The sequence below is a fragment of the Dermacentor silvarum genome, chromosome 1 (assembly GCF_013339745.2).
Source record: "Dermacentor silvarum isolate Dsil-2018 chromosome 1, BIME_Dsil_1.4, whole genome shotgun sequence".
NCBI classification, from domain to species: domain Eukaryota; kingdom Metazoa; phylum Arthropoda; class Arachnida; order Ixodida; family Ixodidae; genus Dermacentor; species Dermacentor silvarum.
The window spans coordinates 106,775,346-106,789,261 of record NC_051154.1 but is presented as its reverse complement, the minus strand read 5'-3'; the positions used below and the strand labels follow the sequence as shown (position 1 = coordinate 106,789,261).

Genomic DNA, 13,916 nt, shown 5'->3' with positions numbered 1-13,916 from the left:
CTGGTCATCCACCTTCACAGAGTGGAACTGCACTGAGTTTTTTTCTTGATGCCATAGTAAAGTATGGACTACTGCTCGCGCGCGTATTCAGTAACTCTCCTTGTAGACCCTTCTAGACTCCACCAGATGTTAGGGCTGTCTATTGAAGAGAGACGTTCCATGCAATTTCATGAAAGCCCTCATAAATATAACCGGGCACATTGGTAGTGACACCACAGCATTTTAGTGGTCAGAATATTATGCGCAGCCTTGTCTAAGTCAATGTACTATCGACCAAAAAAGTTTACGGACCAAGGGATCTGACAGAAAGCTGAATATCTCCGCAGCCTCAAAACGCAGCCTGGTATTCCCATTTCCAGCCTCTACTGGTATATGCGAACAACATTGTGATGTACTGTTTTACTGGCTACTTTTAAAGGCTGCTCGGATATTTAGCGTTTTCTGAGATCCCGTGGTCCGTAAACTTTTTGGTCGATAGTACCTGCTAACTGTTCACATGACAATGAATCTCATTTGCCAATCAGTTTGTTATAGCTTTTTCTAGAACAAATATCGTGTGTAACTTCATATACGCACATTAATGTTTCGTATGTGTCATCTTATTTTGAAGAACATGCTTTCTATATTTCCTATTTCATTGCTGCTCCTTTCCAGAATGACACACCAAGGCAACCAACACTACCAAGACAGTCGTGGTTCTCCAGGACAATCAGGCTTCCAATTTCTAGTCGCATTTCAACGAGTGAATGTTGATTTATGCAATTTAGCGATCATTGGTGAATGTTTTAGGTTGTTATTATAAAAACATCATTTTCATCTTTTTTTTCATCATTAGAAAGACATTGATAGACACATCAGTATTGACTTGTTAGACTCATGCTTTGCCAAACCTTGACTCATTGAACTTCTAGAATCTTGGTGAACAGCATAGTATGAGATCGCCAAACTGTACATATACATGCAACAAAAGTAAATGGAATAAACAATTTTCACCAAATTTCTTTTTGCTGCAGTCATCTTTATTTTATACCTTGGCTAAATACCTTGTTAGGGCAAACACACTCTGTCTTTAAGCTAATATAGGAATGCTATTTATTTATTTATTTATTTATTTATTTATTTATTTATTTATTTATTTATTTATTTATTTATTTATTTATTTATTTATTTATTTATTTATTTATTTATTTATTATGTTCCAAGCCCGTCATAAATAGTTCCCTGAATGTCACTGCGACATGTATTGTCTGCATGATGGCGAAATAAAAAGATCGCAGCTTCCTTTTTCTCTGCTTTCGTGTATCTACACTTAAACCATATCATCCATGGCACTCTGGTCGGAGGCTTTTTTTTTCTAACTTCAAGCAGAATCACACACCTTAGCGAGGTCTTCAGTTTTCTAAGAAATTACAAGCAGCAAGTTAGTAGCAAGGAAAGTGATTGATGGCGACATGCATGGCAAGAAATCAATCAAGTAACAGAACATTTGAGCTGTTTCAAGTGGCTTAGGCAGCGCCCACATTTTCCACCCCACGAAGCAGGACAATGAAAAGAGGAAGGTTTCTAGTAGGTGCAAAACACATCGATGTTGGCAGACATTGCACCACACAGTGAATGTGTTTTTATGTTCGGTTTTGGCGCTCTGGGAATGCCGTTGATGCAAATTGGGCCCTAAAAGATAAAGTTTGCTGTTCTGGAAACACATTCAAAACGTTGTCTTCATGTGTGCACATATGTTTTTTTTTTTTATTTATCACCGATTTTATATTACAGTAGCAGAAAGAGGTGCTGTCTTTAATAGAAAGTTGCCGATGTTTGCCTGGCTGATGGCTTGCCATGCTACTTACATTGTATGCCACATTGGCTGGACTACCACTTCCATCCGATGCTGGGACACAGTTCGAAGGCTTTTATACACAGGCGCCTGATGTCGTTGACGAAATACTCTTGTGTGAGTTGCGACTTCAGCAACTGCAGAGTCACTCGTGAGTTAGGTAAGATGACCAATGATCGAGCTATTTGTTCTAGAAAAACGTCGCAGTTCCGGTGGAAAGGTGGAGCATCGATAGCGATAGCAAGGTATTAAACACGAGGCAAGGTACGTATTTTTATAGGTCGTATAAATAGCAGTAAGCATTCGATTGCTAACTAAACAAGCGTAGTGTCACATGAGCACAGGCAATGAACAGACCTCATTCTATGACCGCGAGCATTCGCTGTCACAACGCTAGTGTGACTAGAAGCGCCGGCAGCACAGAGCACACGCGCTTGTCTCAAAGCGAAGACTTCGTGCAGCCGCTTGCTTCACCATTTCAAGATTGGCACGTCTCCAAAACTCAGATTACGTGACTTCCAACACTATATGCGCACGCGAAGACAGCGTGCATGAAGCCACCAACCATCTCGGCTCGCTCTTAATTATCCCCGGTGCCGTTGTCAGATGGTAAGAGGACTTGGCACCCGTAGGTACCGCGCCCCAGAGCTTACATGTACTCATCAACCCAGCATCATTCGATACATTGACCCCGGCACCCCCCCCCCCCCTACCCGGGCTGACTGGGTGGGGGGGCTTTGGTTTGGGCCAACGGTCCTTCCCGGACAAGGGGGCCACTGAGGAGCGGCACAGACCGTGATATTTCGCGCTTCACACAAACAGCCATGTTGGTCGTCAGGGACACGAGCCCATCAGAGGCCTGGATTACCTCGACGGAAAAGGTGTCAAGGCAAACAACCGTGGAGACCACAGAAGCCGTCCGCGGTGCAGCGCACTCTGTTGCGCCACTGCCGGTTCCAACTCTGGGTTCCACTGAGACGAACGGAGACACGTGGATCGACTGGCACATGCTGTCCAGTCGAGTGACCTTAGAAGCATGCATCATAACTTAATGGAAAGCTTTCCATCTGACTCATCGAAAATCACAGCAGGGCGAGCCCACACTTCGAGAAACTTCTTCTCGCCTAGGTGATACCGCTCCCGGGTGAGATGGAACCAGACTTCCTTCCGCGCCTTTCCAAGCACTTTGTGAAGACCCGGCGCCCCTCCCCCGAAAACCGCATCACAGCGTGCTAACCAAACTTGGTATGAGCACTCGACAAGAAGAAGCACGAACTGGTTGATCGCCTGGCTAGGCAAAGGGTGCAAGAAACGAACGGTCTGAAATGGAATGCCCGGGAGACTAAACAAACTAGCTATCCGTTGGAGGAGAGCAGCAGAAAGTAAACAGCGAAAAGATGTGAACTGTATCATCTCGACCGCCACAAAAAGGGCACACTCCACGAGCCGGGATGGCTGTGAAGGGTCTGTAGCTAATCGGCAAACAGCCTCGCGCCAGGCGGTACATGAATGCAGCTCGCCTGGCGTCAAGGAAGCTTGCCGTAATGAGCTTCCAGCTTGACCTGTGAAAAGACAGGTCATACCTTTGGCAATGCGGGGGGAGACTGGGGGTAAGGATATCAACTAGTTCTTGGAGCGGAGTTGAAACTACATCGATGTCGGAATGGACCTTGCGAAGGCGTGCCAATGAATTGGCAGCCATCGCATAGAATGGGGACGGGGTTCCTGAGCGAGGCACACAGTGAGAGAATGTGCTCTGGGAAAACAAACGGAGTCTAGTGCTAAGAAAGAAGGAAGTAAAGCTTCGAGTCAGGAGCATATCTGAGCTAAGGACAACCTGGGTCCACCTGACGTGTAGTGCAGTAGCTACGATGTCCAAGTCGGGAATTCCGAGTCCTCCCTTATCCTTGGGCAGCTTAAGCACCTGCCTAGCTACACAACCAGTTGTCCCTTTCCAAAGAAAGCGAAAGAGAACCCTCTTCAACATGAGCTTGGTTTGGGTTGGAACAGGGGACACACATGCTACATACGTGAGAAAAGAAAATAGAAGAGACCTAAGAATGTTCGCTCTAGCTGTCAATGGACACGACAACACGCTGAACTCCTGAATCCTGGTTTCAAGCTTCTCTTTAGCTTGCTGCCAGTTTTCAGAAGACAGACCGTCTGGATCGAATTGGAAACCTAGAATTCGCAACCGCGTTTTCACGGGTAGACCATGAACGCGCTGCGGGCTGGACGGAGTGGAATTCAAGTACATGGCTGCACTTTTTGACCTATTCAACCTCGCACCGCTCGCCCTGCAGTAACTGTCCATGACGTACAGGATGGTGCACGCTGATGCCTCGTCCGGGACGACAATAGACAAGTCGTCTGCATAGGCGAAGAGTGCAGCTGAAGGGGAACCTGGTGGAAGTAGGAACTTGCCAATTCTACTGTCACAGGATAGCCTCTGCAGAAGGGGTTCGATTGCGAGTACGTAGAGAGCAGGTGAGAGCGGATCCCCCTGCCGTACACCACGACCCACAATGAAAGCCTCCGAGACGCGATTCTGTATGAGAACAGCAGAAGTCGGTCGAGAGTACAAAGCTTGGACCATACGCCGAAAACCCACGCTAAAGCCGGCCTCCTTCAAAACCCGAAAAAGGTACCTGTGGCTCATGATATCGAAAGCCTTCTCCTGATCAAAGGAGCAGAAAATACCGGTGAAGTTTCCTGGTATTTGCCCACAGGAGAAGGTCTCTAACCGCTAAACCGTGAAGCTGAGTGGAACGCCCCTGAACACAGCATGCCTGGTATGGACCCAAAACAGTGTTGAGAACTGGAGTGAGTCGCATACACAGACACTTTGCTATGAGCTTGTAATCGCAGTTCAGAAGTGTGATGGGCCGCCAGGCTCTTAGATCGGTGCTTCTCGACTCATCCTTGCACAGGAGAGTGATTAGCCCCTCTCTTTGAGACGCTGACAAAGTCTCTTCACTGAGCAGCCTGTTCACCAATGATGTGAAAGGCTTCCCTAACAGTCTCCAAAACTTCACATAAAATTCAACTGTCAAACCATCGGATCCTGGGCTGCGATTGTGCTTCATAGACTTCAATTCTGAAAAGAGCTCGTCTTCAACTATGGCTGTGTCACCAACTTACGGCGGTTCAGTTGGTGGAACGAATGGAAAAACAGCTGGAGTGGCAGCTGGCTCAGCATAAAGGTTCATGTAGAACTGCCTCGCCAGTGCAAGCACTCCATCTGGTGAGTCGACTATGCTACCATCACTTGGATCTACTATGGAAGAGAGAGTTGTGCTCTTCCTTGAAAGATGTCTGCGGAGAATGTTTCTGCTGCACCACGCTTCCATTTCCCACCGCTCCGCTCGGGTTATAGCTCTCAAGCTATCCCAGCGTCGCTGTAGGAGAATCCGAAGTTCCTTCCGGAGTGAGGCCAGCGCCGGACCAACCCCAGGCCCACAAGACAGTGGCCTCGAGAGTAGAAGGATCGCGTCGGAGACGATTTTAATCTCCTCGCGCTCCTCCCGCGCTCGACGCTTGCCCCAAGACCTGAAGCACTCACGGACACTGACCTTCACTTCGTCCCATTCTCTACCTTCTAGATTCGCTCTGTTGTGCAGCGAGCGAAACAGAATGGACGATAACTCTGCGGTTGCCTGCCTGTATTTAAATAGCCGTGGGTTTAGACGCCATGGTCTCTTCCCCTGCGGCACTAAACTCGAGTCGGCAAACCGCAGTATCAGGAAGCAGTGGTCGCTAAGAGCAGAATGAATTACCTCGGAGGAATGCATACTGGGAGCCAGTGATGACGAAACATAAAACCGATCGATGCGGCTCTCCACCCCCCGCCCTGTCCAAGTCATTCCTGACCCCACAGGGCGAAGCGTGCGCCAAGCATCAACCAGTCCCAGCTCATCGACGAGCCCCTGTAGTACAATATCTCCAGCCCTATCCCTGAATTTCGGAGTACCTCTTTTAGATACGCGATCTACCTGCTCTAACACACAATTGAAGTCGCCTACAAGAATAAGCCGAGAAGGGCCCAATAAGTAGGGATCCAATGCAGCAAAAAACTCTTTTTGACCTTTATCTCTGTTTGGAGCATAAACATTAACAATTCGAATGCCAGAATCAAGATCCACTGACAAACGCGGCCCTCGGCATCCCTGGCATGGCGTAGAACCAGGCCTTTGAAGCGCGGCATCAAAATGATGGCCGTGCCTCGGCAGCCCGACCCGCCATAACTCCAGAAAGACCTCGTGCCAAAAGTCCTGTCAAAGTGGCTGATCTGACCTAAGCTGTGGACATAGGTTTCCTGAAGTACAAGAATATCTACATTTGCGGACCTAGCTAAGTCGACTATCGCGAACCGTTTTAAATTTCGAGTCAAGCCTCTACAGTTAAAGGTAGCTAGTTTTATGGAGAAAGCCATATTGGGTGGAAGAAAAAATTAGCAAAAGACTAAAGAGAGCTAGACAAGAAACAAGAAAGCTAAGATAAAAGGGAAAGGCTAGTACTGGGTAATACTAGCCGCAAATAAATCGATGGTACAACTGCCTAAGCGGGAGTCTCCTCGAGTGGAGACCTCACGGCTGTTGATTCATACGATTTATCTGATATGATCGAACAGTCGCAATCGAAGCCCTTACAGTGTTTACAAGGAGAATCCTCCTCGCTTTCTGAAGAGTCCTCCATTTCTGACTCTGATTCTGAGGCCACCACAGCCGTGCGTTTGGGAGTACGAAGACCAGGCTCCGAGCTATGGGAGCCACCACCTTCCGAGTCCGAAGACGACCGCCGTGAGGCCGCCTCCCTGGCCACCGATCCAGAGCGCTTGCTACGGTTTTTCTTCCGTTTATTACGGGACACCTCAATGAAAGGGGCCTCCGTGCTCTTGCTAGCAAGCGGTTCCGGCTCACCAGAGAGTTCGGCCGCCACGGCGGGCACCGCTGCTGCCGCGGGGGCAGCTACGGGAACCGCGACCACCTCCTCGCCACCTCCCTCTCCACTCATCGCCGCGGCAGACAGGGAAGTGAGCGCATCGGCAGCCGCGGAATCTCCATCGACTCCGGCAGTGTCTCCCTCGCTCAAGGAGCCCTGGCTGTCTCCGTTTTCCGTCGCGGCGCCTTAGATGATGCTGCTGCTGCTTCCGCTCCTGCGCCTGCGACCTCTTTCCCTTCTCTTTCCTTTCACTCCCCATCCCCCTGTGCGGCGCGGTTGAGGTGTCCTCTATTGAGAGACAGTTATCGCGCTGCACTTTAACCCAATCTTTCACCCTTTCCAACAAAAATCTCTCTCTCCGTCGCAACTGTGGGGCTACCTAACACCGAAGCAACCTCCGGCTCTGTCGCAGATGGCTGCGGCTCAGAGCCCGAGGCAACTGACGAGTAGGTGCGGACAGGGCACGACGAGATCGCGTGATCTCCGCCACATCGTACGCACGCCGCGTGGCAGCTCTCGTGACCAAACTGCTCGCAGCGTGCGCACTTCGGCGTCTCACACGCGACCGCGTGGTGACCCTCTAGGTTGCACCTACGACACAACCGTGCAACACCGTCGTACTCGCACTGAACTATCCTATCACCAAAGCGAAGAAGGTTAGGGACGGGCCGCGCCATCTCCATCCGAATGCGCCGGTTGCCTGTACCGACGCTAGGAAAACGCGGCACGCACTCTTCGGAGATCCCTAGTACCTTTCCAAAAACATGTAGCCACGCGGAGAGGGCTTGGTCTGGCAGGTTCGAGGGGTAGCCAAGAACCTTGACCACCTTCGTCCGCACACCACGATACTCAAACTGAATTTCCAAATCACGAACCTTCAAAGCGGGATTCGCTGAGAAGCAATCAATCGCGGCCTTACTCTTAAACGTAACTTCGAACCTGCCGGCGCCGAAATCCTGCACAGACTTCACCTCCGACTGCGAAAAGCGCTGTACGAGCGCTTTACAAATGTCCACATTGGTCGCTCCTTTCGGCACGCGACCAAAGAACGTAAACGGCCGAAGCCGCGAAGGGGCCACCATCGCGGTGAAAACCACGTGCCGGCCGCGTCTAGCCGAAGGTAAGCTATAACAGACTGGCTGCAATGCTAAAAACCTCGACTAAACATAAGAAAAAAGAAAAGAAAAAAATCCACGATGGTCTCCCACCAGCCGCTGGACACCTGGCTTGAATCCTCAAGGACCCGCGCCGTATCCAACCATGGAGAGAAGCAGCCACGTATAGGAGGTCACGGGTCAGGCACGCCGCACGATCACCAGGTCCTGGCCATGGCGGAAGGAGGAGACGGGAGCGTCCAAACTCGTCGACTGCGGCCCCGGTACCCGCCGTAGATGACCTTCAACATACGGCGCTCGGGCCGTGTAAACGCTCAATCGCGCGGACAGCCATACGCAGCCACGGCCGCACTAGAGGAGGAGACGCCCGTTCCTTCTCTCGCGCGCGCTGGACTGCAGGACCTCCAAAATTGGGCGCGCGGGAAGACAGCGCGCATCAAGCCACCATTCTTTTCAGCCTATTCTCGCATGCTTGCCCTCGCACACGCAGCATACGGCGCGCGAGCCGCTCATTCTCCTCGCACTTGGACTTTATCCGGAACATCACGGCAACGGCGAAAATTCGCCTAAGTATCCATACAGTTGCTATCGCAATAATAAACAAAAGCTGCTTGCAGTCGACTAGTTCAATGGCTGTAGCTGAAGTCCGGCGGCATAGCGGATACTGCCATATATAGATCTGTCACACCTACCATTGGTGTCGCTTTGTACTGTACCATACTATGCATAAAAAACTGTTGAAATGGCTGTTGTGTACATATGCGGGGTGTCCCAACTATCATGTACTAAACATTAAATATATGCAACTGTCCCGCATCTGGACAGAACCAAGGTTATGTTGTTTGCCGTCGCACTCAGATTATTTATTTTTTTGCATTCCGCCTAATTACATAATTAGCCCTAATTAATTTATCAACTTCTCAAATTATAATTAGATAAAATGTGTCTATGAGAAAATTGTAGAGTGACATGAAAAACTGTCGATACAGCTTTCTGTTGGTCAACACGGGCTACATAAAAGTATCTTATGTCACTTCCTGAGGTAGGAAGAGAGTACCTGAATTTGAATTAGGAGAGCTAAAACGCTGTGTATCTCGACTCGCCGGTGCTCTTAAACTGTTTGTATAACGTGTGTCCCAGCCAAGTTGTTCAACGAAGAAAAGAAATATTGAAAAAGGATGGTGCAAGGTTTTTAACAAAACGTCGTGTTATGCATGGAATCACGAAAGTCACTGGAATGCCAATGCATTTCTCCGTAAAGTTCGGAACTGGTGTCATCCTGAGAATTCGTTCCAGGTGGATCCATCTTGCGAACTTCACGGCTAGAATTTGTAAGTTTCAATATGCCCCGTAAAGTAATAATTCAAATGATAATTAGTAAAATTTTATTAATTAGTCGATTATGCATTTCAATTTCTTGTGCAAGTAATGTCTGCCTCTTCGAGTAGACCAGCTCAAGAAGTAGAATTGTGCTATCTGCCACAGGCAACCTTCAAAACTTTTTGAAAGTGTTCACCGAAACACCCGGTATATCGTCTTGTTTGACTGCTTCTGCTCAGGCCCACTTCCAAAACTGGTAACCGGTGTGCGACATAAACTACAGACTACACGTACAAATGATCTCTCCAAATTACTTTCGTAGTGTGGGAACGAAATCATAGCAACCACAATGATATTCTCTCTCTCTCTTTCTATCCTTTCCTTCCTTTTTTTTTTATTTGACAGAGTGATTTAAACAGTTTTGTTTGTGAACGGTGTAAGCATTAATTTTTCAACCTAAGCAAAGCCGCAAGACGACGCTGCATTCTCGGCGCTTTCGCATTCGACCCTTCTGTGGACAAAACGTATAGCTTAGCTCGACATCGTGGAAACAATGTCGTCCACCAACGAGTCGCTAACGCATAAAGCGGTAGCGGCGAATTAATATATTTGCTTCAAAGCGATATGGCACGTCGGAAAGATTACTGTTCTGCTGTTTGCGTGTGTTTCGTACGACCAGCCGTGCGATGGGTCGGTTGGTTCTCACGCAAATTTGTTTGACACTGAATTAAGCTGCCGACAATTTCCGTCAGGTCTGCATGCTCCGTGTTTGCATGTTTACGGTTGAAGAGTATCGCATTACTTTACCGTATCGGGGTCCACGCTTGGCCAGCTCGAAGCGCATACCACAAAGCCGTCTCTCAAAGCACACGTTGGGTTGAGACGTAAAAATTCATCCATCAATAATTCGCGACTGCGAATTTCTTGCTGCGTTAAAGGCTGTTTCACGTGCAGCGATTTTGCACGTTTTTGGGGGCTGCGATATTTCCTACATGCGGTCTTCGCATTCACGCTTCACACTGCGGCGACTATACAGCCGGATCATTTTAAGTTTTATGGAATTTTTAAAAATTGCCGTAGCAGATAGCATAATTGTTGTCCTTGAGATGGATTATTCGAAGAGGCGGACATTACTAGCACGAGAAACTGAAACACATATTCAACTAATTAACGAAAATCACTAATTAACTTATTAAAATTACTTTACAGCTCATATTGCAATTTACGAACTGTAGCCAGTGAGCTTGCAAGACGTATAAACTTGAAATGAATTTCCAGGATGACACCAGTTTCGACATATTATTTCCCAAAGTGTGGAACGAAATACATGGGCGTTCCAATTACTTTTGTGCTTCAATGCATAAAAGAGCGTTTTGTTCGAAAAGTAAGTTCAACCACCGTTACTAGATTACTTTGCCAGTTTGCAAACTCTGCCAGGATGCATCGGGAAAACGTGGCCCCTTTCGGTTCCCGCCCGCGAGGTGGCCCTTCCGACGCCATTGGCCTAAAGCCCCTTGATCTAGGGACTTTACATTGGCCCGGTCGCTTCATGATTACGGAGCCTGCGCGCTGCGTTAAACGCAATTTACGCAGTTAATTCTGTGTAAGGGGCGTTATTTCCGAGATTGTGAGCAAACGTTATTTCGATTGTGCAACTACAGTATCGTTTCAGCCACTAGAGCGATTCCAGACGGCAGAGATGTGACTGAGATGCCTCAGTCCAGCTAGTGCTATGCGGGACTCTTATCCATTCAGCTGTGAAGATTAATCGGGTTCAGTTCTTTTTAATTCAGTTCTATGTAAGATTACGTGTTTACGGTGGGTCACGGAACATAAGTATCTCATGCCGCCGAAAATATTGAAACCTAGAACCACTCGCTTGTTCTAGAACACTCAATGCCAGGATACGCGGTTTTCTTTTTCTTTTTTTTTTTTAAAGCGAGATACCAAACTACTTCAGTGAGAGCTCGCCGTTTTTAAGGCTATAAAACGCGAAAGACGACGAGAAGAACACAATTCAAATTGAAAACAATTTATTAAGGCAAAAACCGTAGATGGCTCATGGGCCGAAAAATCCGACGTCCGGTGTTAACAGCACCTAAATTCATGGTGCCAGCAACAAAGGTCGTGGTTTGGGCCTTAGTTAACTCTACCTTAATTAACATAGAGTTAATTAAGGCACTGGAACCCACGACCTTTGGTGATACTTAAGGCAAAGTTACTTACGACACAGTTAATTAGGATGTAGTTAATCATGGCACGCGGAACCGCGACCGTTGGTGGAAAGTCGAATCCTCAACCATTGGTGTTAATTAAGGCGAAGTTAATTAAGGCGCATTTAATCAAGATATAGTTAATTAAGACACTCGAACCCACGAGCTTTGGTTTAATTAGGGAGAAGTTCATTAGGGCACACTTGATTAAGGTACTCGAACACCCGACCTTTGGTGGGAAAGAACAAGTATTAGGAAGTAATTGCACGTTAAAGGTGGTCAAAATTAACCCGGAGTCCCCCACTACGGCGTGCCTCATAATCATATCGTGGTTTTGGAACATATAAAACACCAGAATTTAATTTGATTTTTTAAACTCACGACGCATTCGAATGAGAATGTCAAGTAATATAGTGAATTTCTCGTGAGCGCGCACGCTTTCGCTTTCATTCTGTTTAGCGTACGCTAAAGTGACTGTCAACTTTTTGAACAATGCAACAAACATCAACTGGGAATCACATTTCAAAAGCCAAAGTTACAAAAGACACTCTTTTTTGTTTGCTACAGCCATCTTTTAATTGCTTGCTAATCGATGGTTAAAATCTCGGGAGAAAAAGTGCATTCTTGTCACAAGCTGCAGCGGGAGCACACGCCGCACGAGCTGCTCGCTGGGACTCACAGGGATTGCGATCACTAAGCAACAAAGTTGAACGCAATGTTACTAGATTTGTTGAAGGCAACAACAACAACAACAAAAAAAAAAAAAAAAACGGCACAAGACCACGCCTTGACTACGCCAGCGTGGCGGCCAAGAAGCCGTAGGCACCGCCGACACCGGCCGACACCTCCGTTACCTCCGTCAAACCGGTCAAACGGCGATGAGCGCGCCCTCGCTCGGCGGTACAGTGAAGGGTGACATCCGCGGCGCCAGAGTTTGCAAACTGAAGAGGTAATCTAGTAACGTTGAGTTCAACAACAGTGCATTTTTACGGCAAGTTTTATGGCGCATATCTCCGAAACTGATGTCATTCTGGAAATTCATTCCAAGTGGATACGACTTGCAAACTCGCCGGCTACGATTCGTAAATTTCAATATGCCCCGTAAAGTAATTATATTCAAATGATAATTAGTGGATTTTTGTTAATTAGTTGAGTGTGTGTTTCGATTTCTCGTGCAAGTAACGTCCTCCTCTGTGAATAATCCAGCTCAAGGACTAGAACTGTATGTCATCAGCATCAAGCTATCTCTGAAAATTCCAGAATTGAATTCTGCGGTTTTACGTGCCAAAACCACGATTTGATTATGAGGCACGCCGTATAGCGCGGGACTCCGGATTAATTTTGACCACCGGGGGATTTTTAACGTGCCTCCAATGCACGGGACACGGTCGTTTTTGCATTTCGCCCGCCCATCGAAATGCGGCCGCCGCGGTCGCGATTTGCGACCTCGTGCCTATATAGCAGCGCAGCACCACAGCCGCTAAGCCACCGCGGCGGGTTTTAAAAATTCCATAAAACTTAGAAATGATCACCCTGTATACGATTTCCAGCTTTCCGACCGCCTAATGAAAGCTTGATTCATTGTTGACGCAGGCTTATTAAAAGTTCGCATCGCTGAAAACAAAAGTAAAACAAACTGGGAACGGGTTTCATGAAATTGTTTCGTACACTCCGAACGTCGAGAAATGTGATGTCGCACATGCTAAATCAGAAGCGAAATCGCACTGTGTGAAACCGACTTCTTTTTTTTTTTTTTTACCGCACGAGGTATACGTTCAAGCGAAATCGATTCATGTGCCCTTATTGAGCCAAGTGAAAAGGCGCGTGAGTGGGTGGGGCTGTATTAAAAGCCGATACGTGCGTGTGACGCCACCAACGCGCCCGTACGTGTTATTCGAAGCCGCCCAAAGACCTTCAGTCCGACTGCTCGAGAAGGCGGCGGATACCGCTTGCAGATCGGGATTCTTGCTTGATCCATTTCACCATGGCACTCATCGTCACCATCTCAATGAAATGATTTCTCCGGTGCAGATTCAATTGTCCGAAGAAATAATATTCCTGACTGGAACGTTGGAACTGTAATCAAGGAACCGTTCGCCGAAAGGTGCTTGCGCGCCAAGTTCTTTGTGAAACTACTCAGCCTATATATAGATCTATCTAACCTTACAGGAATCCCTTCATGGGATCACTGCGTGGTCTATCGAGAACAGAAGGTAAATGATTATAAATAATTTATTTCGTGGGAAAAAATAATTTGGCCGCTCTGCCAACAAAACAAAAAGTTGACTTACTGGAGCAGACATACGAACATTGTCTTCGTGTAAAGTAAGTCAGACACTTTCTAGCCTTTGAGCGCTTTTTCTTTTTTTTTTTTTTTTTTTTTTAGGGGGGGGGGGGGGGGGTCTTTTATACATCTCAATAAAGATTCTGGAGTTGTACCTATGGCTGATTTTATTTTTCAAGATTCCACGGCAGTAGATTTGCTCTGTGTTT

The 13,916-nt window shown here is 47.4% G+C and overlaps 1 protein-coding gene across 1 annotated transcript in view; it reads left to right on the top strand.

Moving 5' to 3' along the window:
• Positions 1–1,088, top strand: part of LOC119434430 (MAM and LDL-receptor class A domain-containing protein 1-like) — a 51,004-nt gene extending 49,916 nt beyond the window's left edge. The window contains exon 11 of the mRNA XM_049671929.1: positions 655–1,088. Coding sequence (XP_049527886.1) covers positions 655–753 — 99 coding nt within the window. The 3' untranslated portion in view covers positions 754–1,088. The remainder of the gene's footprint in view (positions 1–654) is intronic.
• Positions 1,089–13,916: the final 12,828 nt, after the last annotated feature.